The sequence below is a fragment of the Tiliqua scincoides genome, chromosome 4 (assembly GCF_035046505.1).
Source record: "Tiliqua scincoides isolate rTilSci1 chromosome 4, rTilSci1.hap2, whole genome shotgun sequence".
NCBI classification, from domain to species: Eukaryota; Metazoa; Chordata; class Lepidosauria; order Squamata; family Scincidae; genus Tiliqua; species Tiliqua scincoides.
Genome location: NC_089824.1, coordinates 1934334 through 1962325, shown reverse-complemented (window position 1 = coordinate 1962325; position 27992 = coordinate 1934334). Strand labels below are relative to the sequence as shown.

Below are 27992 nucleotides of genomic sequence, written 5' to 3'. Positions count from 1 at the left end.
CCAAATGAAACACCACCATACAAGAAATGCTTAAAATGCATAGATTTTATTTGCAGTAATCAGTCAAGTTGCAAGAGATGCCACTAAAGAAGAATCAGGTCCTGGCTCTCTCCCTAGCCACCTGCCTGTCCAGACCAAGTGACAGTTATTACTGGGTTTGGGGCAGGCAACTGAGACCCCTGTGCTCAGAGGAGTGTGTGCTTCTCTGAAGAAGAAATCCTGGGTGCAGTTGGAAGTGGCAGCACCAAAAGAAACTGTTCAATAGGAACATGCGTCAACATGGGAGAAGCTTCACCTGGCTCAAGGCCCCAGTGCTTTGTTCAGTGTCAGTGAAGCTGTACTGTACAGGGGCCTTTGAGCTTTGTTGAATAACCATCATCCACTTGAAGACATCAGGCCTCCAAAGCAAAATATGTTGCTGCCTGGTTGATCTGAAATCCTGCTGCAACCTCTCTTCCTCCTAAACCTCCCTCTAAATTGTGCTGCTTGGTTTGCAAATAGGACTTGACAGAGTCAGAGGACTGAAGCTGCCTTTTCCCAAGTCCACCCAGCCCCTCCAGGCACGTGGGCTGAGGGAGCAGCAGCTCTCCTGCTCCTACCTGAGCAGGGCACAGGGTCTTGCAGATGCAAAGCATGCGCTGTGCTGTCCTGAGCTGCAGGGCCCTTGAGTCACCTAGGAGGAATGGCAGAAACCCCCCTGCTTCCAAGTTTGTCTTTCAGCCATGAGGCGCTGGTGAGATCACCCATCAAGCTCTGTCTCCAGAGGCAAGAACTTAAGCCTGCTTGACACATGCTGTCTGGGACTACCAAGAAACAGTTTTGTGAGTTTTGTGAGTGAAAAAGAGGCGCTTTTTCAAGTGGTTGCAGTGAGGGAGGGAGGGAGGGAGGGAGGCTGCTGGCTGGCATTGTGGGCAGCTGCCCAACCATGCCACTCCAGTAACACCAGCCTGGTCTGGTTGGTGGAAACAGTGGAAATGGGGCTGTTTAGGCCATACAGGGGTTCTGGAGGGAAGCCAGTGTGAAAAGGACCATAATAAATACAATAAATAGAAGGAAGGGGAAGAGGCAGCAGGGACATTGCTCAGGAGCGGTCTCTGCGCACAAGCGGCAGCAAAGGCTCCCATTCCCTCTGACTCCCAAGACCTACATCAGGCTCTAAGTGTTGCACAGAGTCTTCTTCCACCCTCCCTGATGCTGCACCCCTTACTCCAGTCTCAGATGGAACATGGCCCAGATCTTGCCATGCTTGCCCTGCCCCTGGGCCAGCAAGGAGGCCACTGCTTGACCAGTCAGGATCTTTGGCTGTGGGGCTGTCAAAGTGTGATGTTCTCCTCAAACAGTGAGAGCAGCAGCAGGATGGCCCAGCCTGCCAACAGGCCCAAGTTTTGGAGCCCAAAAAGTAGCCAGGGTCTCTTGTCCTTCACATTCATCAGGGCTGGGAGCTGCAGCAGGAGCAGAGAGGAAGAAATGGTTAGCAATGGCCCACCACACTGCCCCACAAGTCCACACTTCTTGGGTCTCAGATTTTAATCTTGCTTTGGAAATTGTCCCTTTCCTTCATCGCCCCCCCCCCCGGCCATTCCTAGCCTTCTGAGTTTGCCTGCAGCTATCGCTCATGCTTTTGTAACTGAGCTTTGTTTGACGCACCATCCTCAGTACTGCCTCTGAACACTTTTCTGTGGTGTCATCAAGATGTCTTCTGCAGTCTGAACCAGCTGCATTCGCCAAATGCTGGGTGTCACACAGCCACTTACCATGTCACACAGTGCCACATAGAGGAACAGACCAGTGGCCACTGTGAAGATCCAGGCTTCAAACTCCTCTCCAGTAGCCACCGAGAGTGCGATGTAAAGGCCAATGAAGGCTGTGAGAGCGCTGACAAAGTTCAGCAGCAAGGCCCGTCTGACGCTCAGCCCTGCGTGCAGCAGTGCGGCGAAATCCCCTGCAGAGTTTGGGAGAGCAAAATAAGGATGGAGGCCGGGGGAAGGGCTTGGGTGGAACTCACTCACTCATTGTTGAAGGACCAGGCTAATCACAGGCCCCCACTTTCCACTCTCTGTTTGAGGGCGATGCTCACACTGCACCCTGGAGAATTGTCTCTACCGAACCCACTTCATAGGGTCATCCTCAGGAGGTTCTTTGCCTTTAGGGAAAGGGCTGGAGCTTGTACTTGGTGTACAAAGCACATTCAATCCCTGCCAGCTCCCACCAGGCCTCAAAAAGAGCCTTGTCCTGCAATACGGACTGCTCTGAAAACATAGCATAGAAAACAGCATGCTAGAACTCTGCTAAATCTGTCCTGGAGGTTTGTGCCAGAGAAAAGGATTCTGAATTAGTGGGCAAAAAACTCTGCTGCCCAGGTTTATCCTGGCATTGCCCAAGGCCCGGCACCTTTTCCTCAGGAACAGCAGAGTCTTGTGGCACCTGAAATGCTTTTATTTCAACAGCAGCTTGTCATCTGGAGCACACAGATCTGATCTTCACAGGGCTCTCTGCGTGGTGCCCTACACCAGGCAGGTCCAAACAAACAGTGAGGAGCTGACCAGGAGACGGCCTCTTCACAGCCGGATTCCACAGATTCCATGGTCCTTTGAGGCTGATTGTGCCCATCTCTTTGCGGGAGGGTGAAGCATTGCCAATAGTTGAACTCAAGGTTCTGTCAAGAGCAGCTTCCCGACTCACCCGCCTCCCAGCCTCCCACCATCCACCAACCGCAGACACCTGGTGCCCACCTAGCTCATGGGGCAGCTCGTGGCACAAGACAGCCAGTGAGGTGGCCAGTCCCGTCTTCCAGGAGGCAGAGAAGGCGGCGCCAATGGCCAGTCCGTCAGCAAAGTTGTGGATGGCATCTCCAATGGTGATCATGTAAGGCAGCATGCGTAGCTCTGCAGGGAGACAGGACAATTTGTCACACGTATGGAATCCTGTGTGATTTCCTCACCTGGCTGATGGTCCTGCAGCCAGAGCCGAATGCCCCTCAGTCCTGGCCGGGGGGGGGGGGGGGTCAGGCAGGAACATCACACCCCATTTGTAGAGGTGCTTGTTTCTGGTGAGTAAGGAGGGATTACAACCTAAGTCTTACTGAACACAATGGGCTTACTTCTGATTAAAATAACACCATTTGCCAATACCTCTGATCATTTGTTCTACATACTGAAGTGAGCTGGGTGGACAGTAGAGGGCAGGGCACTGCAGATCTTAAGAACAGCCCCACTGGATCAGGCCATAGGCCCATCTAGTCCAGCTTCCTGTATCTCACAGCGGCCCACCAAATGCCCCAGGGAGCACACCAGATAACAAGAGACCTCATCCTGGTGCCCTCCCTTGCATCTGGCATTCTGACATAACCCATTCCTAAAATCAGGAGGTTGCACATACACATCATGGCTTGTAACCCGTAATGGATTTTTCCTCCAGAAACTTGTCCAATCCCCTTTTAAGGCATCCAGGTCAGATGCCATCACTACATCCTGTGGCAAGGAGTTCCACAGACCAACCACAAGCTGAGTAAAGAAATATTTTCTTTTGTCTGTCCTAACTCTCCCAACACTCAATTTTAGTGGATGTCCCCTGGTTCTGGTATTATGTGAGAGTGTAAAGAGCATCTCCCTATCCACTCTGTCCATCCCCTGCATAATTTTGTGTGCCTCAATCATGTCCCCCCTCAGGCGCCTCTTTTCTAGGCTGAAGAGGCCCAAACGCCGTAGCCTTTCCTCATAAGGAAGGTGCCCCAGCCCCGTAATCATCTTAGTCGCTCTCTTTTGCACCTTTTCCATTTCCACTATGTCTTTTTTGAGATGCGGCGACCAGAACGGGACACAATACTCCAGGTGTGGCCTTACCACAGATTTACCATCTTGAGAAAGAGGAGGAGGAGCAGCAGCCCTGAGCTAGATTTCTGGGTGGGGTGCTTTGCCTCTGAGCATACCCTGTGAGCCACCTGAACCTAGAATAGACTGGAGGTTTGCTTTTCCCAGCTTAAACTGGAGGACCGCAGGTGTTTCCATGCTCAGGACTGGACTCGTTAAGAAGGCAGGATCCAAAGCACACACTCCATGCCAAAAATGGGGACAGGTCAAAAGAAATGACAAGCGGGGGGACACTGTGAGCAGGTTCCTCCTGGGGGACGCATTTCAAGGGAGCATTTTTGTGATGTGGAAAGCCTCAAGGTGGCTTCCAGAGCAGCTGCTTCCTCTCACCCCGGCTAGGCTCCTTCTTCCGTAGCTGGTTGAAGTCAGCCTCCTCAGCAGCTACCTGTAAAAAGAACCGGAACTGTCAGCAGGTCATTGTGCCAGAAGCACCACACTAAGCCCACAGGAATAAGAGCACAATTGCTCCCTTTGCCCTTTCTTGAACTGTCAGTTGTTCATGTAAAAACAGCAAACCAAGGCGAGGTGGGTGATGCCTTCAGAATGCACCCAATAGCCTTAGAGCAGTGGTTTTCAAACTCTCAGGGAGAGTTTGAGCCGCTCTAAGCTCTTGTGGGGGCAGGGGGAAGGCAGCAGCGCAATTCCCAGGATTGTGCCACTCGGGCGCTGCAGGGACTTGGGTACACTCACCCAAGCAAGCCTCTTGCAGCCTCCCGGGGGTGCGGGCAGCCCTGTGTGACCTTCTGCAGGGCTCCCCGCAGCTGTGAAAGTGGAGCGATTGTGCTCCACCTAATGGAGGTGGGGCACAATCGCTCCACTTTTGCTTTCAAAGCCAAGGGGAGCCCTGCAGAAGGTTGCGCAGGGTTCGCCACACCCCTGGGAGGCTGCAGGAGGCTCGGGTAAGTGTACCCAAGCCCCTGCAGCCCCCCTGAGCGGTGCAATCCTGGGGGTGGCGCTGCTTCCTCCTCCCTGCCCCCACCCTTTAAGGGGAAACAGGCCAGGGCTCACAGGCTGGGATGTCGTGACGCCCCAGTCTGAAAAGCCCTGCCTTAGAGTCTTTCTGCGTAACCAGGTTTTGACCTGGGAAGTCCACATGTTTACTCATTTCTTGCATACTCCTTTCCCTGACCACTGAGCTTCTGCAGGGAGGACAGTGCCTCCTCCCATGGTCCATACTTCAATATGTTGGGAACATTCTGGGAAATGCCATTTGTCCTCATCTCTTGCTCTGGCGAGAGTCGTTTCCCAGAGTCAAAGGCTTGAATGAAAAACTGCCTCTGTGACACCTTTAATTGTGGGTGACACAATTCCATCTTCTGACCCCCTTGTAACTAACAATTTTGTCAAATACTGTATTTAACTCACTTTTAAAAACCACCACCACCACCACCTGAGTTCCCCCCCCCCCAGCAAGGCAGCTTTTGAAACAAAAGGGAGCAGCACAGGGACCTCTACTCCATGTAGACAGTGATCTTTGATGTCAAGGGGGAGTCAGGCTGCAACACCCCTTTCCTCTCTCTCCACCAGGCTCATTCCTTTCCAGTGGGGCAGAGTTGAAAAACTGAGCTGGACCCTGGACCAGAAGTGGAGAGAACTGCACAAAGGCTCAGGGCACGTTTGGCTTGGCAGGTAAAAAGTCCCTTTTGTGGCATCTCTCCTGAAAATTGCACTCGCAGCCCCTCTCTCAGCCTGAGCTCTTTCTCAGAGCCTAGAATGTGGGGAAGAGGCTACATTTCCACCCATCTCGGGGGCTTCATAGAACTGCTCTTGTACACACTAGAGGACTCCTGGCTAAAAGGAGCGTCAGCTGAAACAAATACCTGAGTTTCAAAAACACTGCAAATCTCTTTGTTGTTTGTGCTGCCACAAAAGAACAGGACTACCAGAAGAGCGTACACAAGAGTCAGCTATTGATTTTACTTGGGGTCATCTTAAACCCCGACTCATCTCCACACAAGTAAGCAAAGAGGAGCCAACTTAATTAAGAGGCTGGCATCTGAATGGCCGAGTCTGGGGGGGGCAGGAATCCCCTAAAATAGTTTGGGTAGGCAAGTTACCAGGTCAGCGTGGGAAGCTCCTTTCTCCTGTTTCCGCCTCTTCATCTCATCCTGGTACAGCTGCAAGGACATGCCGTGGTCACACTGGTGGCCCTTGCTGGAGCCCGAGTCCTCCTGGGAAGACACAAGGGAGCAGTCAGCTGGACCAGCCCACCCAGGAGGCCAACTGAGACAGTTTCCTCAGGCAGCAAATTGGCAAACCGGGTACCCACCTCCACCCACCCATGCAGTTCTCTCCTCCCACTCCCTGGATTGGAAAAAAGGGGGTGGAGAGGGGTGGAGTGCACACCCCTCTCCTCCCTCTTCTGCTCCATCCCCTCTTTCTTTTCCAATCCAAGGAGTGGGATGAGCACAGACTGGCACAGGGAAGGGGGGCGGCATTTGGCATGGCAGTTTGGGGTCCAGGCTGTCTTGGGTTATCCCTGTGTGTCAGCCATTGAGTCCAGCAAGCCTCTTATTAACAATTATCACCAGAGAAGAGATGTGCAGGAATTGACTTCTCTCGATAAGACACGTAGGCTTAGACCTGAGCTTACGATGTGGCCCTCTCACTGGCTTTCCATGCCAGGACTCAAGTCTCAGAACACGCAAACAACAATATCTTTGATAATAAAGATACATCGTCTTTGAGCATATCCAGAGAGCCACCTTGTTACCAGTGAGTAACCACATCCAGCTTTCTCAGAGATTTGGTTCTACACTCTAAGCATGTGGTTTAAGAACATCAGAACAGCCCCGCTGGATCAGGCCATAGGCCCATCTAGTCCAGCTTCCTGTATCTCACAGCGGCCCGCCAAATGCCCCAGGGAGTACACCAGATAACAAGAGACCTCATTCTGGTGCCCTCCCTTGCATCTGGCATTCTGACATGCCTATTTCTAAAATCAGGAGGTTGCACATGCACATCATGGCTTGTAACCTGTAATGGATTTTCCCCCCAGAAACTTGTCCAATCCCCTTTTAAAGGCGTCCAGGCCAGATGCCGTCACCACATCCTGTGGCAAGGAGTTCCACAGACCAACCACACGCTGAGTAAAAAAATATTTTCTTTTGTCTGTCCTAACCCGCCCAACACTCAATTTTAGTGGCTGTCCCCTGGTTCTGGTGTTCTGTGAGAGTGTAAAGAGCATCTCCCTATCCACTCTGTCCATCCCCTGCATAATTCTGTACATCTCAATCATGTCCCCCCCTCAGGCGTTTCTATTAAATCTGAGCCTCGAATGCTGGGTGGGTGGATACATTAACCACTGAAGGTGCAAGATGGCGCAGCTGGGGCAGTAGCACCTCTGTGTTGCACCTCTTTCTGTTCTGGCTATGTAATGATTCCAAGTGGATTGTGCACACACACTCCTGAGCTTCCACATCTGTAGAGGCACGTGGAGAGCATGTTCTTATCTACAGCCCTCTGGCCTCCCTGGCCCAGCACCTTGGTGACCGTCCACCCAAGGTCAGCAGCCAACCCACCTCATAGTCCGAGTGTCCCAGGAGGATGAAGAACTTCTCAAGGAGGAAGAAGAGGTAGAGTCCACCCAGCACAGCCAGGAGCTTCCACAGGGTGTCCTGACCTTCAGCCTCCCCATGGTCATGCTCCTCACCATTGGAGTGGGAATGCAGACCCAGGAACTGCAATTGAAATGGCAGGGCAGAGCTTGACTTGGGGTGCAAAACCAAAAGGGGAGAAGACAACCTCTAAGACAACTTACTCACATGCACCTCTTTTAAGGCTGACCTGTCAACTCTTGGTATGTTTCACATATTCTGTAGCACCTTGTCATCTTCACTCCCTCAATGAACACACTCACCCTTCCCAGCACACCTCACTGCCTGCTGAGAGAGACGTCAGGTTTTCAGCTGTTGAGTTAATGTCCTCAGCAAACCTCCTTACTGTCTGGCCCATGGAGAAAGGAAGGCCAGAGAACAGAGGGGCTTTGGGCATCCCACTCTTAAGGGGGGAAAGACGGGATGGGTCCTTTGCATCAAACAAGGAAGGGCTGCAGCTCAGTGGTAAAGCACCTGCTTTGGAGGCAGAAAATTGCAGGCTCCATCCCTAGATGCATCTCCAATGGAAAGGCTCTAATTCAGGGTGTCAAGGCCCACAGGCCAGATATAGCCTGCAGAAGCTCTTTATTTGGCCCATGTGATAATTGGGCTCTCTCAGCACTGACCTTTCAACAGCACTGCTTTTGCTGAGGCTCTGGGATGGAGAGACAGAAGGAGGCCTCAGAAAGTCAGTAACTTATGGGGAAGGGGCAGACCAAAAGAAGTGAGAGAGGGAGATATTGGGTGAGCCCAACGACCATGAAGGCCGCCCTTTCAGCAGCGCTGCTTCTGCCAAAGCATCACTTTGCAGAGTACCTCTCAGGTGCTGAGCTGAGAAGAGACGGTTTGGCAGAAGCACTGCTGCTGAAAGGGTGACCTGCGTGATCATTAGGCTCTCCCATAGCTTGAAAATATGATAATGATTTGCGTACTTTCTCTTCTGTCATTCACAGCTAATGAATTCCAAGGTGAGAATAAAGTTTTTCCGGCCATTACCTGCTTAATGCAATCATTGCCTGCTTCATTATATCACTTCCAGCCCTTTGCAGGCTCCATGGATGCGATTCAGCCTGCTGTATGAAATGAGTTTGACAGCCCTGCTCTGGATAGCAGGGCTGGGAAAGGCCTCTTTCCGATGGAGGGCAGCTGCCAATCAGTGTAGTCACCCCTGCAACCACTAGGCTGACCTGAGCGAAGGCAGCTTCCTGTCCCCTTTGCTCGTTTACACAGTTGTATCCTGCCTTTCCATTGGGTGACCCTTAAAGCATCCAACACCAGCCATGAATCAACTAATGGAGAGAGGAGCAGAGCACAGCCATCATGTGCCAGTGCCCACTGACCTTGGGGATGAGGTGCAGCATGGCGTCCCCGGTGAGCGAGCCCACAGCCAGGCTGACAAAGACCTGGATGACGTACTGGTAGGCACTGATGCACGCTGTGCACAGGAGAAGCACGATGCCAAAGAGCGCACACAAGCAGATCACCAAAGTTGCCAGTGAGCCATAGATGTACTCTGGAAGGAGAAGGGGCAGCCATGAGCAACACAGAGAGGTGGGTCCTAGCACTGGCAGAGAAAGTCGTCTTCCCAAAGCTTTGCCCTCGGGGTACCCCAGAAGAGGCCACAGGGCACCACACAAGGCCCAGGCTGCCGTTGTACACATGCTACAACTACAGAACTTGATGTTGAGCTGATAATATAATGTGAGATAATAGGGCTTTTCTAGCGTATCTTTAACTCACCCCCCCCCTTTTGGCTCTTAAATTGGGGGAGGGGAGGGCAGGCTATTCAGAAAAACAAACATTACAGCAGGTGAAACAGAGCACCCGCAATGTGCACTCAGGTGTTCCAAAACCACCTTTCAGAGCGCAATACCATAGTCTCTCAAGACTGAAGGTTGCCAACAATGGGGCAGCTCAGGCAGTAATCCTTGGCATTACTAGACAGTGGCAGCCCGTGCCCCCTGCCACCTGAAAATGCTGCCTCTGCACATGCTTGTGTGCTCTCCCCAGTCACAACAGTAATGCTTCTGTTCACTGGGAGCAGAAGCAACATGGAGCAGGGAGGGTGCACACTGTGCTTCTGGCAAGTAAAGGAAGAGGAGAGGAAGAGGGGTGGGCTCCAAATCATCTCTCCCTGCCCAGCAGGTGCTTTGTAAGCACCAAAGGTTTTCATTTTTTTGTCTGGCAGAGTTGTTGTGCCTTCAAAAGCTGACTTTGTGGCACAAATAGATGTCTTTCCCATTGTAAAAACACAGGCTTTGCCTGTTGGATGTCTGCCTGTCATGCTGGTGTTCAAGGCACTGGAATCCTGCCAGGAAAAGGTGGACTCTTTCCACCCCTTGGCTACTGAAAGGCCACTGATCCCTCTTCACACTCAGGTAAGAGAGTTCATGAATGCAGTAGTTGCTTGGGGGGACGGACTCACTCTCAGCAGTGGTGAGGCGCTCGCTGGCCATGGCAGTCCGCGGGATGGAGCAGGCTTTGCTTAACTGTTGCTGGATCAGCGCTGGGCTCAGGCGGGTGAAATCTGGATGGGAAATTCCAGAGCGAGCATCTATGCCATAAATCTCCAACAGGTCACTGGGGCTCAAGCAGACCTGGAAATAAAGAAGTGCAACCAAGATAAGCCACAAATTCATGGACCAATGGAGAGCAGGTTGCCAACTTTCCCACTGCTTCCTGTAACAGATAATGAATTTCATGGAATCAGCAAGTGACAGTGTTGACTTCTGTGTCATAAAAAGGCTCACTTAATCCTTCCTACAGATCGAGTTGCTATTAAGTGCACAAGAGCAGATCAGCCAAAGTTTTTCTCATCAGCTGGCAACCCAAATCAAAACCCGCTGTTGCCAAGCAGCAACACAGCCGGAACGGGCACACGCTCAGGCAGTTCAGTTTTGCCTTCTTCCTTCACTCCAGTTTCCAGCAACCAGGAGCGAACCCAGAGGAAGAGCAGAAGCCAACTAATTGCTGAAGCAGCACAAACTTCCCCTCAGTGCTTCTTGGGCACCCACAGTTGCCCTGCCCCAAACAGTGCCCATGTTGTGCAGTCCTCAGCAGCAGCTCTTTCTGCTCTGCACGGTGGGACTGAGCTTGCCTGCTGGGATGTCTTCTCTTTGCACACACTTTTCCTCACTCCTCCACTTACTGCCCTCATACAAAATTATGCAGGGGATGGACAGAGTGGATAGAGAGATGCTCTTTACACTCTCACGTAACACCAGAACCAGGGGACATCCACTAAAATTGAGTGTCGGGAGAGTTAGGACAGACAAAAAAAATATTGGGCTATGTCGGAATGCCAGATGCAAGGGAGGGCACCAGGATGAGGTCTCTTGTTATCTGGTGTGCTCCCTGGGGCATTTGGTGGGCCGCTGTGAGATACAGGAAGCTGGACTAGATGGGCCTATGGCCTGATCCAGTGGGGCTGTTCTTATGTTCTTAACTACAATTCCCAGGAGGCCTTGCAGGTCTCTTGTTATCTGGTGTGCTCCTTGGGGCATTTGGTGGGCCGCTGTGAGATACAGGAAGCTGGACTAGATGGGCCTATGGCCTGACCCAGTGGGGCTGTTCTTATGTTCTTAACTACAATTCCCAGGAGGCCTTGCAGGTCTCTTGTTACCTGGTGTGCTCCCTGGGGCACTTGGTGGGCCGCTGTGAGATACAGGAAGCTGGACTAGATGGGCCTATGTCCTGATCCAGTGGGGCTGTTCTTATGTAAAGACATGAGTAAGTACCCTCTTCTGAGTAAAGGGCAACACTCTGTGGATCCTGAGGCTGACCTGGGAAGCAGTCGGCCATGTCCTCCTTCTCCGGTCTGACCAGAGCTCTGCGGCTCACACATCTTCCTCTTTCAGAGGCAAAATGGAGTCCCAGGACTGCCTGGCATCTCCAGAGAGTAACAGCCTTGACCCAAACCTAGCTCACACTTGGTCACTGGTCCAGTTTGATCACCTGAACTTGGTAGCATGAAATTTGAACATTTGAAATTATCCAATCAGCCCGCCAGAGCTTGGGGAGCTAGGCCCCCAACAATGAAAGAGAGCAGCCCAGCCTGGTTGAGAGACCAAGATGTGCAGGAGACGCAAGATGTAAGTTGATCAAACTTTTCCTTTGATTTGATTAAAACCCACCTGCCGAGAGGGATAGTGGGAGGATGGGATGAGGGAGGGTGGGATGAGAGAGGGTGAAACAAAACAAGGCTGTCAGTCAGGATGCCCCCATCTTTTCAGGGAACTCAGCAAGAGAGCTGTCAGTTGGCAGACAGACCCCCAGTCAGGTGAAGCGCTCGAAAACGTGACCCTGCCATTCTGGTGGCAGTGGACGGACGGACACACACACACACACACACAGAAAGGGCATGACTGCAGGTTATCTCAGGGTGGGGAGAAGAGCCAGATTCCCAGAGGTGGTCTTTCTCAGCACTATCCTGGAAATCACCACCAACCTACACCAATTACTGTGTTTTATTTTTCCTCTAATACCAAGCATTCCTTTCCTCTGGAGAGGAATATGGAGGAGAGTGCCCTTCACTGTGAGGCACAACTAGGAAAAGACCATCCAATTGTTTTTCTTCTGATTTTATTTTGTTTTTTGCCTCCTCCAGGGTAGAAATTTGCTGCCTGTAGAAACAGAAGCAAAATCCAAGATGTTCACTCTGTAACTGGACAAAAGGCAGCAGCAAAGAGGGGTTGATGCTCATTCCAACTATGGTCTCATTTTGTTTAAAAAAGAGACTTTTTTACACCAAAAAAATTAGAGGTCACAATCAGTCCAGAGCTGCACATGTCTGCCCTGATAAGAGATGGGAGCAAAGATGGGAGAACTGGAATGTCTGGTGACAAGGGAAAACATTGACATAGTGGGCATAACAGAAACCTGGAGGAAAGCGGAGAATCAGTGGGATACCGCAACCCCGGGCTATAAACTCTACAGGAGGGACAGGCAGGGGCGTGTTGTAGGTGGGGTGGCCCTTTATGTTAAGGAAGGGATAGAATCCAGCAAAGTAGAGAATGAAGGCTCCACCATAGAATCTCTGTGGGTTTAATTACCAGGCTTGTGGAGCAATGTAATACTGGGGGCGTACTATCATCCTCCAGACCAGAAACCGGAAGGGGACCTTGAAATGAGGAAACAGATCAGGGAGGTGACAAGGAGCGACAGGGTTGTAATCATGGGGGACTTCAATTATCCTCATATTGACTGGATCAATTTGTGTTCTGGTCACGAAAAAGAGACCGGATTCCTTGACATGTTAAATGACTGTGGCTTAGATCAGCTAGTCACGGAGCCCACCAGAGGACAAGTGACTCTGGATTTAATATTGTGTGGTACTCAGGACCTGGTTAGACATGTCAATGTTACTGAGCTGTTGGGGAACAGTGATCATGCTGCGATCCGTTTTGACATGCACGTTGGGGGAAGAATACCAGGCAAATCTCTCACAAAAACCCTTGACTTCCGATGAGCGGACTTCCCTCAAATGAGGAGGCTGGTTAGAAGGAGTTTGAAAGGGAAGGTAAAAAGAGTCCAGTCTCTACAGAGAGCATGGAGGTTGCTCAAATCAACAGTAATAGAGGCCCAGTGGAAGTGTATACCGCAAAGGAAGAAGGGCTCCACTAAGTCCAGGAGGGTGCCCGCATGGCTAACGAGCCAAGTTAGAGAGGCTGTGAAGGGCAAGGAAGCTTCCTTCCGTAAATGGAAGTCTTGCCCTAATGAGGAGAATAAAAAGGAACATAAACTGTGGCAAAAGAAATGTAAGAAGGTGATATGGGACGCCAAGAGAGACTATGAGGAACACATGGCCAGCAGCATTAAGGGGAATAATAAAAGCTTCTTCAAATATGTTAGAAGTAGGAAACCCGCCATAGAAGCGGTTGGCCCTCTGGATGGTGAGGGAGGGAAAGGGGAGATAAAAGGAGACTTAGAGATGGCAGAGAAATTAAATGAGTTCTTTGCATCTGTCTTCACGGCAGAAGACCTCGGGCAGATACCGCTGCCCGAACGGCCCCTCCTGACCGAGGAGTTAAGTCAGATAGAGATTAAAAGAGAAGATGTTTCAGACCTCATTGATAACATAACATAAGAACATAAGAACAGCCCCACTGGATCAGGCCATAGGCCCATCTAGTCCAGCTTCCTGTATCTCACAGCGGTCCACCAAATGCCCCAGGGAGCACACCAGATAACAAGAGACCTCATCCTGGTGCCCTCCCCTGCATCTGGCATTCTGACATAACCCATTTCCAAAATCAGGAGGTTGCGCATACACATCATGGCTTGTACCCCATAATGGATTTTTCCTCCAGAAACTTGTCCAATCCCCTTTTAAAGGCGTCTAGGCTAGACGCCAGCACCACATCCTGTGGCAAGGAGTTCCACAGACCGACCACACGCTGAGTAAAGAAATATTTTCTTCTGTCTGTCCTAACCCGCCTACACTCAATTTTAGTGGATGTCCCCTGGTTCTGGTATTATGTGAGAGTGTAAAGAGCATCTCCCTATCCACTCTGTCCATTCCCTGCATAATTTTGTATGTCTCAATCATGTCCCCCCTCAAGCATCTCTTTTCTAGGCTGAAGAGGCCCAAACGCCGTAGCCTTTCCTCATAAGGAAGGTGCCCCAGCCCCGTAATCATCTTAGTCGCTCTCTTTTGCACCTTTTCCATTTCCACTATGTCTTTTTTGAGATGCGGCGACCAGAACTGGACACAATACTCCAGGTGTGGCCTTACCATAGATTTGTACAACGGCATTATAATACTAACCGTTTTGTTCTCAATACCCTTCCTAATGATCCCAAGCATAGAATTGGCCTTCTTCACTGCCGCCGCACATTGGGTCGACACTTTCATCGACCTGTCCACCACCACCCCAAGATCTCTCTCCTGATCTGTCACAGACAGCTCAGAACCCATTAGCCTATATCTAAAGTTTTGATTTTTTGCCCCAATGTGCATGACTTTACACTTACTGACATTGAAGCGCATCTGCCATTTTGCTGCCCATTCTGCCAGTCTGGAGAGATCCTTCTGGAGCTCCTCACAATCACTTCTGGTCTTTACCACTTGGAAAAGTTTGGTGACATCTGCAAACTTAGCCACTTCATGGCTCAACCCTGTCTCCAGGTCATTTATGAAGAGGTTGAAAAGCACCGGTCCCAGGACAGATCCTTGGGGCACACCGCTTTTCACCTCTCTCCATTGTGAAAATTGCCCATTGACACCCACTCTCTGCTTCCTGGCCTCCAACCAGTTCTCAATCCACGAGAGGACCTGTCCTCTAATTCCCTGACTGTGGAGTTTTTTCAGTAGCCTTTGGTGAGGGACTGTGTCAAACGCCTTCTGAAAGTCCAGATATATAATGTCCACGGGTTCTCCCACATCCACATGCCTGTTGACCTTTTCAAAGAATTCTATAAGGTTTGTGAGGCAAGACTTACCCTTAGAGAAGCCATGCTGACTCTCCCTCAGCAAGGCCTGTTCGTCTATGTGTTTTGAGATCCTATCTTTGATGAGGCATTCCACCATCTTACCCGGTATGGATGTTAGGCTGACCAGCCTATAATTTCCCTGGTCCCCCCTCTTTCCCTTTTTAAAAATAGGCGTGACATTTGCTATCCTCCAATCTTCTGGCACCATGGCCGTTTTGAGGGACAAGTTGCATACCTTAGTCAAGAGATCTGCAACTTCATTCTTCAATTCCTTAATAACCCTTGGGTGGATGCCATCAGGGCCTGGTGACTTATTGATCTTTAATTTATCAATGAGGTCTGAAACATCTTCTCTTTTAACCTCTATCTGACTTAACTCCTCGGTCAGGAGGGGCCGTTCGGGCAGCGGTATCTGCCTGAGGTCTTCTGCCGTGAAGACAGATGCAAAGAACTCATTTAATTTCTCTGCCATCTCTAAGTCTCCTTTTATCTCCCCTTTCCCTCCCTCACCATCCAGAGGGCCAACCGCTTCTCTGGCGGGTTTCCTGCTTCTAACATATTTGAAGAAGCTTTTATTATTCCCCTTAATGTTGCTGGCCATGCGTTCCTCATAGTCTCGCTTGGCCTCCAGTATAACCTTCTTACACTTCTTTTGCCACAGTTTATGTTCCTTTTTATTCTCCTCATTAGGGCAAGACTTCCATTTACGGAAGGAAGCTTCCTTGCCCTTCACAGCCTCTCTAACTTGGCTGGTTAGCCATGCGGGCACCCTCCTGGATTTAGTGGAACCCTTCTTTCTTTGCGGTATACACCTTAAATTAAAGATCACTTAAATTAATAAATTAAATTAAAGATAAATTAAATTAAATTTAAAGATCAATAAGTCACCTGGCCCTGATGGCATCCACCCAAGAGTTATTAAGGAATTGAAGAATGAAGTTGCAGATCTCTTGACTAAAATATGCAACTTGTCCCTCAAAACGGCCACGGTGCCAGAAGATTGGAGGATAGCAAATGTCATGCCTATCTTTAAAAAGGGAAAGAGGGGGGACTTAGGAAACTACAGGCCGATCAGCCTAACATCTATACCGGGTAATGCCTCATCAAAGATAGGATCTCAAAACACATAGACAAACAGGCCTTGCTGAGGGAGAGTCAGCATGGCTTCTGTAAGGGTAAGTCTTGCCTCACAAACCTTTTAGAATTCTTTGAAAAGGTCAACAGGCATGTGGATACGGCAGAACCCGTGGACATTATACATCTGGACTTTCAGAAGGCGTTCTATATGGTCCCTCACCAAAGGCTACTGAAAAAATTCCACAGTCAGGGAATTAGAGGACAGGTCCTCTCCTGGACTGAGACCTGGTTGAAGACCAGGAAACAGAGAGTGGGTGTCAATGGGCAATTTCCACAATGGAGAGAGGTGAAAAGCAGTGTACCCCAAGGATCTGTCCTGGGACCGGTGCTCTTCAACCTCTTCATAAATGACCTGGAGACAGGGTTGAGCAGTGAGGTGGCTAAGTTTGCAGATGACACCAAACTTTTCCAAGTGGTGAAGACCAGAAGTGATTGTGAGGAGCTCCAGAAGGATCTCTCCAAACTGGCAGAATGGGCAGCAAAATGGCAGATGCGCTTCAATGTCAGTAAGTGTAAAGTCATGCACATTGGGGCAAAAAATCAAAACTTTAGATATAGGCTGATGGGTTCTGAGCTGTCTGTGACAGATCAGGAGAGAGATCTTGGGGTGGTGGTGGACAGGTCGATGAAAGTGTCGACCCAATGTGCGGCGGCAGTGAAGAAGGCCAGTTCTATGCTTGGGATCATTAGGAAGGGTATTGAGAATAAAACGGCTAGTATTATAATGCCGTTGTACAAATCTATGGTAAGGCCACACCTGGAGTATTGTGTCCAATTCTGGTCGCCGCATCTCAAAAAAGACATAGTGGAAATGGAAAAGGTGCAAAAGAGAGCGACTAAGATGATTACGGGGCTGGGGCACCTTCCTTATGAGGAAAGGCTACGGTATTTGGGCCTCTTCAGCCTAGAAAAGAGACGCCTGAGGAGGGACATGATTGAGACATACAAAACTATGCAGGGGGTGGACAGAGTGGATAGAGAGATGCTCTTTACATTCTCACATAACACCAGAACCAGGGGACATCCACTGAAATTGAGTTTTGGGAGGGGTAGGACAGACAGAAGAAAATATTTCTTTACTCAGCGTGTGGTCAGTCTGTGAAACTCCTTGCCACAGGATGTGGTGATGGCATCTGACCTGGATGCCTTTAAAAGGGGATTGGACAAGTTTCTGGAGGAAAAATCCATTATGGGTTACAAGCCATGATGTGTATGTGCAACCTCCTGATTTTGGAAATGGGTTATGTCAGAATGCCAGATGCAAGGGAGGGCACCAGAATGAGGTCTTGTTATCTGGTGTGCTCCTTGGGGCATTTGGTGGGCTGCTGTGAGATACGGGAAGCTGGACTAGATGGGCCTATGGCCTGATCCAGTGGGGCGGTTCTTATGTTCTTAACTACAATTCCCAGGAGGCCTTGCAGGTCTTCTTGTTGTCTGGTGTGCTCCCTGGGGCATTTGGTGGGCCGCTGTGAGATATGGGAAGCTGGACTAGATGGGCCTCTGGCCTGATCCAGTGGGGCGGTTCTTATGTTCTTAACTACAATTCCCAGGAAGCCTTGCAGGTCCCTTGTTATCTGGTGTGCTCCCTGGGGCATTTGGTGGGCCGCTGTGAGATACAGGAAGCTGAACTAGTTGGGCCTATGGCCTGATCCAGTGGGGCTGTCCTTATGTTCTTATGAATGATGAAAAACCAGTGAGTGACATTATGACAGTTGCTCAGCAGTTATACATTCTGCCCTGGATCCCAAAGATGGGAGTCCCTTCTGGACAGACTGTGACAGGCACTGCTGCTCACCGTATCCCAGACTTCATGGGGGACTTTGTCAGGACCAGGAAGGCTTCGCCTTTGGCGGACCAGGATCTTCTCTGTTTGCTTCCCATAATGGCCCATTTCATCATTGTGCTGGTGTGTCCCACTGCTAGGGTGATGGTCCATTTCATCATCATCCTGGTGGGGGTGACGTGTTTCATTGCCGTGCTCGTGGTCCAGGTGCTCCTTGTGACTGCTGTCGTCATCGTGATGATCGTGCGCAGCACCCTCATGTGCATGGTCTTGGTGGCCATCATGTGTGTGGCTGTCATGAGCATGGTCATGCTCTGCATGTGATGCCTCGGACCCTGCCTTCAGCTGCTGCATTAGCTTGGCTAAGCCTGTTGGGAAGACAGACACTGAGCTTAATTTCACAACTCCAATCCTTCTGCCTAAAGCTATTTAGCTGTGGAGGAAGAAACCACAGCTTGTAGCTGTTTCCATTGGGGGGGGCAGTGTCGTAAATTTAGGGGGGTTTGGGGTGCTCAGAGTTCTTGGTTTTCAAACCCCAAAGCCCTCAAGGCCCCTCTGCTCAGTAGTACTGCCACCACCCTGTACGTGCCAGTGCCTCAGTCCAGGGACACTGAGACCCTCTAGGCTTAATTCTATCCCTTGCAGGCACTGAGTGCTTTCTCCAATTAAAGCCTCAGTCCTCAAGTTACTAGACCTCAATGAGCACTTGGCAGCTTGCTGAATGGCTAGGCAGGATGCTGAATCTTTGTCCCCCACAGACAAGGAAACAACTTGGTAAAAGAGATTTTAGTTTATTAAGTACATAAGGCAGCAAATGCTAGAGGCATAAACGTCTAGGAAACATATCAGCAATAAAATAACAAAGCTAGCTGGCTATCTCTATTAATCCCTATCTCTCACCTGGGTCAGCTTCTTGTAGATCTCCAGGCTACCTGTGAGGCCAGATGCCCATGGTGGACAATGGAGCTCCAGCGTGCAGGATCTTGCATCCCAAAACTCTGTCCAAGAACCGGACACACCCCTTGTGGCACTCATTATTATACTTCTTATGCTAATAGTACTGAGGTGACTTCATGCTTATTTAGACTGTCCAATCAGAAACTTCTGAGGACAGAACCTTCTCGAAGTGCGCCTGGTTGCCAGTCCTCCTAGTTCTTACCCCTCCCAACTGGAGATCCACAGCTGCACTCCACCACGCTTGATCAGGCGCCTTTCTGTCTGCAGAGGTGCTACATTCCAATGGGTTGTAATTCTTGTTGTCTGTCCTTTCTGGCCAGCAGAGGAGAGACAACAATCTTTTTGTTTGTTTACTCACATTCTTGCAGCTGGGAACTGCTAGCCACTTCTCATAAGAACATAAGAACATAAGAACAGCCCCACTGGATCAGGCCATAGGCCCATCTAGTCCAGCTTCCTGTATCTCACAGCGGCCCACCAAATGCCCCAGGGAGCACACCAGATAACAAGAGACCTCATCCTGGTGCCCTCCCCTACATCTGGCATTCTGACTTAACCCATTCTTAAAATCAGGAGGTTGCGCATACACATCATGGCTTGTACCCCATAATGGATTTTTCCTCCAGAAACTCGTCCAATCCCCTTTTAAAGGCGTCTAGGCTAGACGCCAGCACCACATCCTGTGGCAAGGAGTTCCACAGACCGACCACACGCTGAGTAAAGAAATATTTTCTTTTGTCTGTCCTAACCCGCCCAACACTCAATTTTAGTGGATGTCCCCTGGTTCTGGTATTATGTGAGAGTGTAAAGAGCATCTCCCTATCCACTCTGTCCATCCCCTGCATAATTTTGTATGTCTCAAAATGTTCTCCGTTACTGACTTAGTTTGGTTCAGGCTCCACAGGCTAACCTAGGCCTAAACTGTACAGGCAGCACAATTAAGTTGAGGCAGAGAAGAGGCCACCACCATAAGGCAACTGACTGCTGCTGGTGGAAACAGGATGGCCAGATTAGGTTGACCACTGGGCAGTTCCTGCAGGTCTTATGGTTTTATGCAGCAGGAAATGCATGCAAAAGAGACTTCTAAGATGAAGGAACATTCATGTAATCTGAAAACACAGAACTATGAAAGCCTTGTAGCAAACGTTTGTGAAGACCCACAAAATCTTGGCCATCACCCTTCCCACTTGGCACCACTTTCCAATGGTGTGGCACAGCTATAAACGCACCTGCCAGTGTGAGGTTGTGGGTGTCATTACCATAGCGCTGAAAGACATACTCCAGAAAGTAGTGCTCAGGTGGTAGTGCATAGAAGCATCCCCCATTCAGCACATGGTAGGCAGTGGCTGCCAGCACCTGTCCAGGGCGATCACGTGCTACTTGGCTGGAGATCGCCATGCTGCTTTCAAGGATCGAAGCCACCGCTGTGCAGGACTGGGGAAGGGAGGAGAACAGATTAGACAGCAGGCAGACTCCCTAGGATTTCTTCACCTAGCACATTAACAGCCCAATCCTATGGTTTTCTCTCCCCTCCCCCTGCTGAAGCAGCAATGCCAAAATGGCTACCACTGCATTCAGTGGGGTGAGGGAGGAGGTTTCCTTTAGGTAAGGGAACATTTGTTTCCCTTACCCAGGAATAAGCATCCACAGCATGAAGGGGCCTACTCAGACTTGCACTAACGAAATTGCTGGTGCAGGGCCATGCAATCAGGTCCAGACAGGAGGCCAAAGCCTGGTAGCTGCCACTGCTGCTGAACCCGCCCCTTCTCCAAGCCAATTCACCCATCCCCTTCCCCGCTGCCTCCCCATTCCATCCTCCCCCACCCCTGTTACCACCTCATTCCACCCCCCTCACCCTGTCCTGCCTGTCCCACCAACCTACCTGCCTAGGTGGCTCCCAACAGGGTCGCCACTGCATGAGGCATGGCTCTGGCCTTCCTGCTGGTGCTCCAGCAGCCACACTTCTGTGCGCTGTTGGACTGTGTTTCATGACAGCCCTAAGGCAGTTGCTGGCAGAACTCACATTCTACCATGTTAAAGCCCACACTTACTTGGGAGTAAGTCCAATTGAAATCAGTTGGACTTACTTCTGAGTAGACATGCCTAGAATTGTCCTGCAAGCTACACAGCAATACAGAGAAATAGCAAGGGATGATGGAAGACAAGAAGCATGAACAGAGAACAGGAGGAATCTGGAACTCTAGCCAAATTTGGGAGGGGGGGGAGGAAGGCCTGCATGATTTTAAGCTTTTCTTGACAACGAGGGCCACAAATCTGTACTTAACATCAGAAGAGCCCTGCTTGATCAGGCCAAAGGCCATCCAGTCCAGCTTCTTGTATCTCACAGTGAGCACACAAGACAACAGGAGACCTGAATCCTGGTGCATCTGGCATTCAGAGACGGCCTACTTCTAAAATCAGGAGGTTGCACATACCCATCATGGCTTGTAACCCGTGATGGACTTTTCCTAGCATATTAAAAAAAGTGAAAATAGACGTTTCCAGAGTCTTGACAACATCACTAGACATTTCCATAGAAAGGATTGTGCTCTGTTCAGTCATGAAGATGTAGGAAAGAATTCTAGGCCTTAGACTTGCCAGGTGAACCTGGGAGTTGCATGACTGGAATCCCCAAGGTCATCTTCTTTTTCAAAAAGCACCTGCAGAAGGGGTTTAGCTTTGGGTTGCAGTGTGGACAGAAAGGAGGTGTTAATTCTCTGCTCCAGCACCAATTTCCTGACTTAAATATTCCCATCAAGGCTGCTATCATCCACGTGAGAAAACACACACAAGAGCCAAACCTGACACAACTTTGTCAAGTCTGTTTTAACTTGAATCAGCCTGGCTTCTGTAAGGGTAAGTCTTGCCTCACAAACCTTTCAGAATTCTTTGAAAAGGTCAACAGGCACGTGGATGTGGGAGAACCCGTGGACATTATATGATTGTACATTTGCATTATAGGATTGTAAATGCACCACCTCTGCAGCTAAGGGAGCAGAGAGACCAAGGAGGGGGCAATGGTGACAGGAGCAGCAGCTGCAGCACCTTTCCCCCTTCCCCCTCCAGCACCGTTGTCTTGATTCTCTTCCCGTCAACCCTAAACGAGAAGAAAGAGAAATGCAGTGCCACCCAGAGGGGCTCCACCAGTGGCAGCTGGAGGAGGGCAGTGGGCAGGCGGAGGGTCGCCATCACTGCCCCCTCCAGAGCACCACCTGTGTGAAGCATTCACATTGTGTCATCTTTGGGCCAGCCCTGTGGGAATGGGCACCAAGACGAGCCGCTCTTCCTTCTTACCTCCTGATCTCCGTTCCCCTTGATGTTCCTCTGAATGGCGCCCATCAGTTCAGCCGCTCTCTCCTGCAGGGTTTCTCTCTCAAGAGTCCCCTCTGAGAATCCGGCCTGGAAAGCATGAACCTTTGCCACCCACTGCCCATCTGCCACTGCCTGGCAGGCCGCTGTGGGGTCCATGAAGTAGAACACCAGGCTAGCAGAGAACTGCAGCAGCTCTGCAGATGTGAGGTTGGCATTGTCAGTGCTCTTCTTCTCGGTGAGAGCAAAAATATTTGGGACGAAGATGCACTGCAAGAGAGACCGAGGGACAGAGTCAGGCTACTTGACTATGAGTTTGGGCAACCCAACCCACCAACATGCCCTCTCATGAAAATAAAGCATCTCATTTTCCATATAGCGCATTCTTCAGGAGTAAAACCACCAGCACCTCCTGACCCCTGACACTCCGCCTGATACAGACCATGTTGCTCAGCGCTACACTGCAAGAGGAAACGGTTCAGACATGACTAAGGAATTCCAAAGTATTTTCCTCTTTCTTTTTAATGAACACTCAAACACATGCTGGGCATTGCATTTCTTGGCTCATGAGGAAGTGAAGCACGATTGCAAGAGAGGCAGCTGTTCAGAGGCTAGACGAGCATCAAAAGCATCACAAGAAGCTCAAGTACAATTGAGAGCTTCTCAACTGTAGAAGGGCAGCTGATCTATTGTAATGGAAGTGATTATGATTGGTTAGTTGAACAAGCATCAACTAACCCTCCAATAGCAGAGAGACATAGAGGAGACCCTCTCCAGTAGATCCTAATGCTGGGGCAGGTTCATATGCTCACATTAGGGTGGCACCAGGTTGTGGTAGTGATCAATGCGCTATCAGGAGGCAAAACAGGGGGTCCAGTGCTTTACACCAGGGCCTCCAGCCATAACATTATGCAAGGCACTGAGCTCTCTCCCTGCTTCAGCTGTACTTTCTGCTCTTTGGGGAAGTATGAAGATGGGATTTTGTCAAATGATTGAAAGGAGGAAGCATGCACACTGTGGAAAGAGGGAATTGCAAAGCCATGAGGCACAGCACTCACTCAGCATACCCCTGGAAGGCGTGGATGGAAAGACGGTTGCAACACATTCTACGTCATAGTGACATACCAGAGCATTCTTCAAAAGCATCTACGAACAATGAGGAAGGGCAAAACTACCAACACTACTGAGGGCACAATCCTAACCAGGTCTACCCAGAAGTAAGTCCTATTTTGTTCAATGGGGTTTACTCTTAGGAAAGTGTGGTTAGGATTGCAGCCTGCAACACTGATAGTTCCTGCTGGAGAGAAAAGCCAGTGCTGTCTGCTGTGCAGTAAGGACTTCCTGAGCCCCTCAAACTGTTGCCACGAAAACAGCAAAGAATCCTGTTGCACCTTAAAGGCCGACCATTTCGCCACGCAAAGAGGTTCATGAACTAGAGCCCATTTATCAAAAGCATCAGATGCCTTGCCCTCTGTGTATGCAGTTATATACTCAAAGGAACAGAGAAAAGAAAGGACAAAACGGGAACTGCATGAGCCAAGGACTACGAAACGCAAGCGGGACAGCTGGTGACCCTCCTGTAAAGCTTGAAGGTATGAGACAGAACAGCACTATTTGGATGAGAACAAAAACACAGTCCAGCAGTTCGTCCCCTGCAACTATCAGCCTGAGATCTCTGGGAAATGGACAGAGAAAGCCAGAAAGGCAGAGCTGCAGCTCCCTTTCACTGCTGCTCCCTTATCAGCATCTGATTAACAGTCTCAGTTGAGCCAGCTGGGACTTGAACCCAAGCACCAGAGGCTGAGGTCTTAGATGAAACCAGAAGAGCTGAGACAAGCAAAGAAGTCCTTGGCTCTTGCCCTGAAGATAAAGTCCTGCTGAGCTGTTTGTGCAAGTGTGGGCAAGTTATGAACAGAAACGGCTGGCTAGATTTAAGTGTGAGTTCCAGTCAGGCCAGTACTGGATGAGATGAGTTGATGGGCAGAGACCTCCCCATCTTTCAATCCTCTGGCGCTACCTGCCAGGTACTGAATATCATCTAGATGCAGTATTCTCAAATATTGAGCAGATGACCCATTACAGCGTACAGCACAATTACCAAAGCACATGTAGTCTCACATCAACCATTGTTTCTCCTGATTCTGAAGGCCAGTAAAAACACCCTTTACAAATCCCACTTCTCTTACCTGCTTACATTTGAAATATATGGCATTTTCAGTGCATAACTGATTTTTTTTAAATCAGCCACTATATTATCTTAGCAATTTGCAATTGACTATAGAGCTGTATGATATGTTGAAGACAAAATGTTAGATCTGGTTTCCTTTTGTTTCCACATGCGCTGCCTCCGACGCATTCTCGGCATCACCTGGCAGGACAAAGTTCCAAACAACACAGTCCTGGAACGTGCTGGAATCCCTAGCATGTATGCACTGCTGAAACAGAGACGCCTGCATTGGCTCGGTCATGTCGTGAGAATGGATGATGGCCGGATCCCAAAGGATCTCCTCTACGGAGAACTTGTGCAAGGAAAGCGCCCTACAGGTAGACCACAGCTGCGATACAAGGACATCTGCAAGAGGGATCTGAAGGCCTTAGGAGTGGACCTCAACAAGTGGGAAACCCTGGCCTCTGCGCGGCCCGCTTGGAGGCAGGCTGTGCAGCTTGGCCTTTCCCAGTTTGAAGAGACAGTTGGCCAACAGACTGAGGCAAACAGGCAAAGGCCAATAGCCAGGGAGACAGACCAGGGACAGACTGCACTTGCTCCCAGTGTGGAAAGGATTGTCACTCTCGAATTGGCCTTTTCAGCCACACTAGACGCTGTGCCAGAACCACCATTCAGAGCGCGATACCAGAGTCTTTTGAGACTGAAGGTTGCCAACAACGTTGTTGGCAGGGATAAAAAAAAATGCAGTGCACAGGAAAATCCAGAGAGGAAGCTTTCCATGACGCCTGTGTTCAAAAGTCAAAGATAACGTTAAGTAAAATACATGTTTGTTAGAGAGGATGGGATCCTGCAGCTTGCCTGTCAAACTACACATCCTCTTTTCAGGAGAAGGGAGGGAGAGAGAGAGCACAGAAAGGAAGAAAGGCCTGAGAATTGTGAAGAGCTTGCATTACCTAAAGACAGAAAAGAGAGAAGACCTGTCCTCGTCTACTACTATCTACCTAATCGCACTGCTCTGGCTGGTACAAGTGCAATGGCATTGTGCTGCTGCTTATTCTGACAATTTTAACATTCACCCGATGTTGATCTGTAAGGTGTTGTCAGCACAGGAGAGTATCACAATTCAACCTGAACAGAGTTCCTTAAGCATCTACCCCTCTTTGGGTCAGTGCCCCAGTCTGTGTGGGTGCACTTCTTGCTGTCTTATCACTCTCCAGGAGTTGAACCTGAAACTACCGTTGAAGTGTATTTTGTTTGGGGGGTGTGGAAACAGCCAAGGCAGAAGTTTTAACACAATTTTAAAACTTCAAAATAACACACAATATCAAAAATGGTAATCAAAAGCATACCAAACACAAAATGCTTCAACAGCAGCTCATAAGCCTAAACCTTGGTGGAACAGGTGGGTTTTAAGGACTTTCTGAAAAGCAAGAAGAGGAGGGGCTTCCCAATCCCCCCTGAGCAGGGCCAACTTTAAGCCAGTTGGACCAATTGCTCCCAGTTGGGCCTTGTGCCTAGGGGACCCCCCCCCCACTCTAGTCTTGTCAAATACATGCCACAACACATTGCATGGACACCTAAAGCCTAACACCACACTGCAGGTTTTGTAGAGAAGAGCATCAATTTTCATTTTCTTCTGTTCTTAAAAAGTCAATAGCATTCATTTATACTGTTGTATTAATTCACACGCACTTTATAAGCACACATTTGGATTGCTTTCCAATCTACCATATAGAGTCTATAATTCCAATCTATAAATATATAGCCTGGGGGCTGGGGATAAGAATAGGCCCTCAGTTTGGCTGTACTTGTCGTAAGAGGCGACTAAACAGCCACCGGGTAGATGGGGCTCGTCAGCCTGGGAAGGCAGCTCATCTGAGAGAAGGAAAACTCTGATCCCAAACCTCCACTGCCTTGTGGCTACATCCAGTTCTGGAAAAGGCTTCAGGAGTCAACCTCGAGGCAAAATCCAGAGCCAGAGTCCCTGAGGCAGTTCATGGCTGAACACACGTTCTGGCAACTCCTGCGACGCCGCTGGAACCAACCGTATTGGCCTCTGCCTTTCCATTGGACCATTTCAGCGACATGGAGAGGGGGGATTTGCTGCATGAGTAACAGCCTATCCTCCATACCTACTTTACCCAGGCTTTGCGCACTGGAGAGGACACTCTGTTCCAGAACCTCCATTCAGAGCGTGACACCATAGTCTTCCAAGACTGAAGGATGCCTACTTTCTCAAATATATAGCCTATAATTAATTTGATTTATATCACAAAGGTTCTACAGACCTTGGCAGTGAACCTGGGGCCCCACAAAAAATGCTTCCAGATGGGCCCCACAGCTCTTAAAAGGGCTGCCGAAGCTCTCCGGAGGGCTGCCACAGAGAAGTCTCTGTTCCGTGTGCACTCTGGTCGAGTTATACTCAACAGCAGCACATGGGCAGAGCCTTCCTGAAGATCTTCATGGATGGACAGATTCATGTGGCAGAAGGCAGTCCTCGAGGGGTCAAGGGCCCAAGCCAAATAGGGCTTCAGAGGAAATGGCCAGCAACGGGTGGGAACCCGGTGTAGCTCCTACAGGAACACTCTGCATGCTACAATGTAACTGGAGAGCTGCTGCTGGTCAGAGTTGGTGGCAATACAGTTCCCTATACAAGACAAATTCGCTGAATGAAGATGGCATCGAGAACAGGTCCGCCCTGGGCCCCTGCGTTGGTAGCCAAATGCCTGTGGGACTTTGGCAAAACAGTCCGTGTTGGGTTCCTTCAGCATCCCCTCTGGCTCTTGAGGACAGACATTGAGACCCTCTGCTCCTTGAAGTGGCCTACTAAGGGCGGACGTGAGAGATCTTCTGCTGCCACCCTTGGAAGTGGCTCCTCCCTAAGATAACCCCAATGGGTGGGGGCAACTGAACCTGTAAAACCTGCCTAGAAGGTAGATGTTCGGCTGACGCAGCATTTCTGGAATTCTCCCCTGGAGGGGCTTGCCTGCCACTTGCACTGCTGGTCAAGACCTTTTCATTTCCCCCGGCTTTTTAGTGTCTGAAACATTTTCCTCCTGCTCTTGTGCCAGGCTGTTTTACTGCATCTTCTGTTGTTTTACTGCGCTGTTCCTCTGTAAACCATCCTGAAACAAGGTCTTCCTTTTGAGGGGCAATCTAGACACCCATAAAATAAATGAGATTTCTGCCACAAGCCCTGCGGTACGAGCTGCACCTGCCGAAACTGCCTCTCCTTTATTAGAGATCCCTAACCTTTATTAGAGATCTGGGAGCCCTGATGTGTTGTCATCTCTGCTCTCTAATTACGGCCTTAGAGCGGTTTTGACACCCCGCGAGTAATGCCTTTCTCCCGAGGGTGAGCCTGCCTGCCAAGGTGGGCAGCACCACAAGAGCGGCTGAGATCACACTTGGTGTGTCTGAAGTTTCAGTCTGAGGATCCAGCAGGAGTTGGCTGAACTTGACCCGAGTTCACAGCACAAGACAAAGAGTGTCTCTGGTTCTGGCACTCACTCAGGCTGCTGCCGGGTGCCTGCATGTCTCCTGCTGTGTGGCAGGAAGAGGCAGGTCTGCCTGGGACACCTGCCTCAGCCCCAGCCTTCCTTGGGGGGCTGGTCAACTGGGACCAGTGTTGCCTGCACACTGCCTGCTAGGGGTTCCATGGCTGGTGTCTTCCCCAGGCCTGCCTTGGGCTACTGCCAAGGGTGGAACCTGGGACTTTCTGCATGTGGGGTGTGTGCAGCATT

General features: G+C 50.0%; 1 protein-coding gene across 1 annotated transcript; it reads right to left on the bottom strand.

The window, feature by feature from the left end:
- Positions 1 to 46: 46 nt before the first annotated feature.
- Positions 47 to 22313, bottom strand: SLC39A4 (solute carrier family 39 member 4). The gene is made up of 11 exons (XM_066624361.1): positions 22068 to 22313; positions 20003 to 20207; positions 17829 to 18184; positions 9891 to 10062; positions 8806 to 8978; positions 7391 to 7549; positions 5927 to 6040; positions 4200 to 4254; positions 2733 to 2885; positions 1755 to 1942; positions 47 to 1442 (listed from the first exon to the last, which is right to left on the bottom strand). Exons 1-11 carry the CDS (start codon positions 22239 to 22241, stop codon positions 1314 to 1316), a joined length of 1878 nt encoding a protein of 625 aa, XP_066480458.1. The 5' UTR covers positions 22242 to 22313; the 3' UTR covers positions 47 to 1313.
- Between the last annotated feature and the right edge of the window lie 5679 nt (positions 22314 to 27992).

Coding starts and splice junctions, on each gene's coding strand:
- SLC39A4 (XM_066624361.1), bottom strand. CDS start 22,241: ATGGACCCCACAGCGGCCTGCCAGGCAGTGGCAGATGGGCAGTGGGTG. Junction 20,208..22,067: donor AGGGGAACGGAGATCAGGAG/GTAAGAAGGAAG, acceptor TCCCTTCCCCAG/TCCTGCACAGCGGTGGCTTC. Junction 8,979..9,890: donor GCGCCTCACCACTGCTGAGA/GTGAGTCCGTCC, acceptor TTCTCCTTCCAG/AGTACATCTATGGCTCACTG.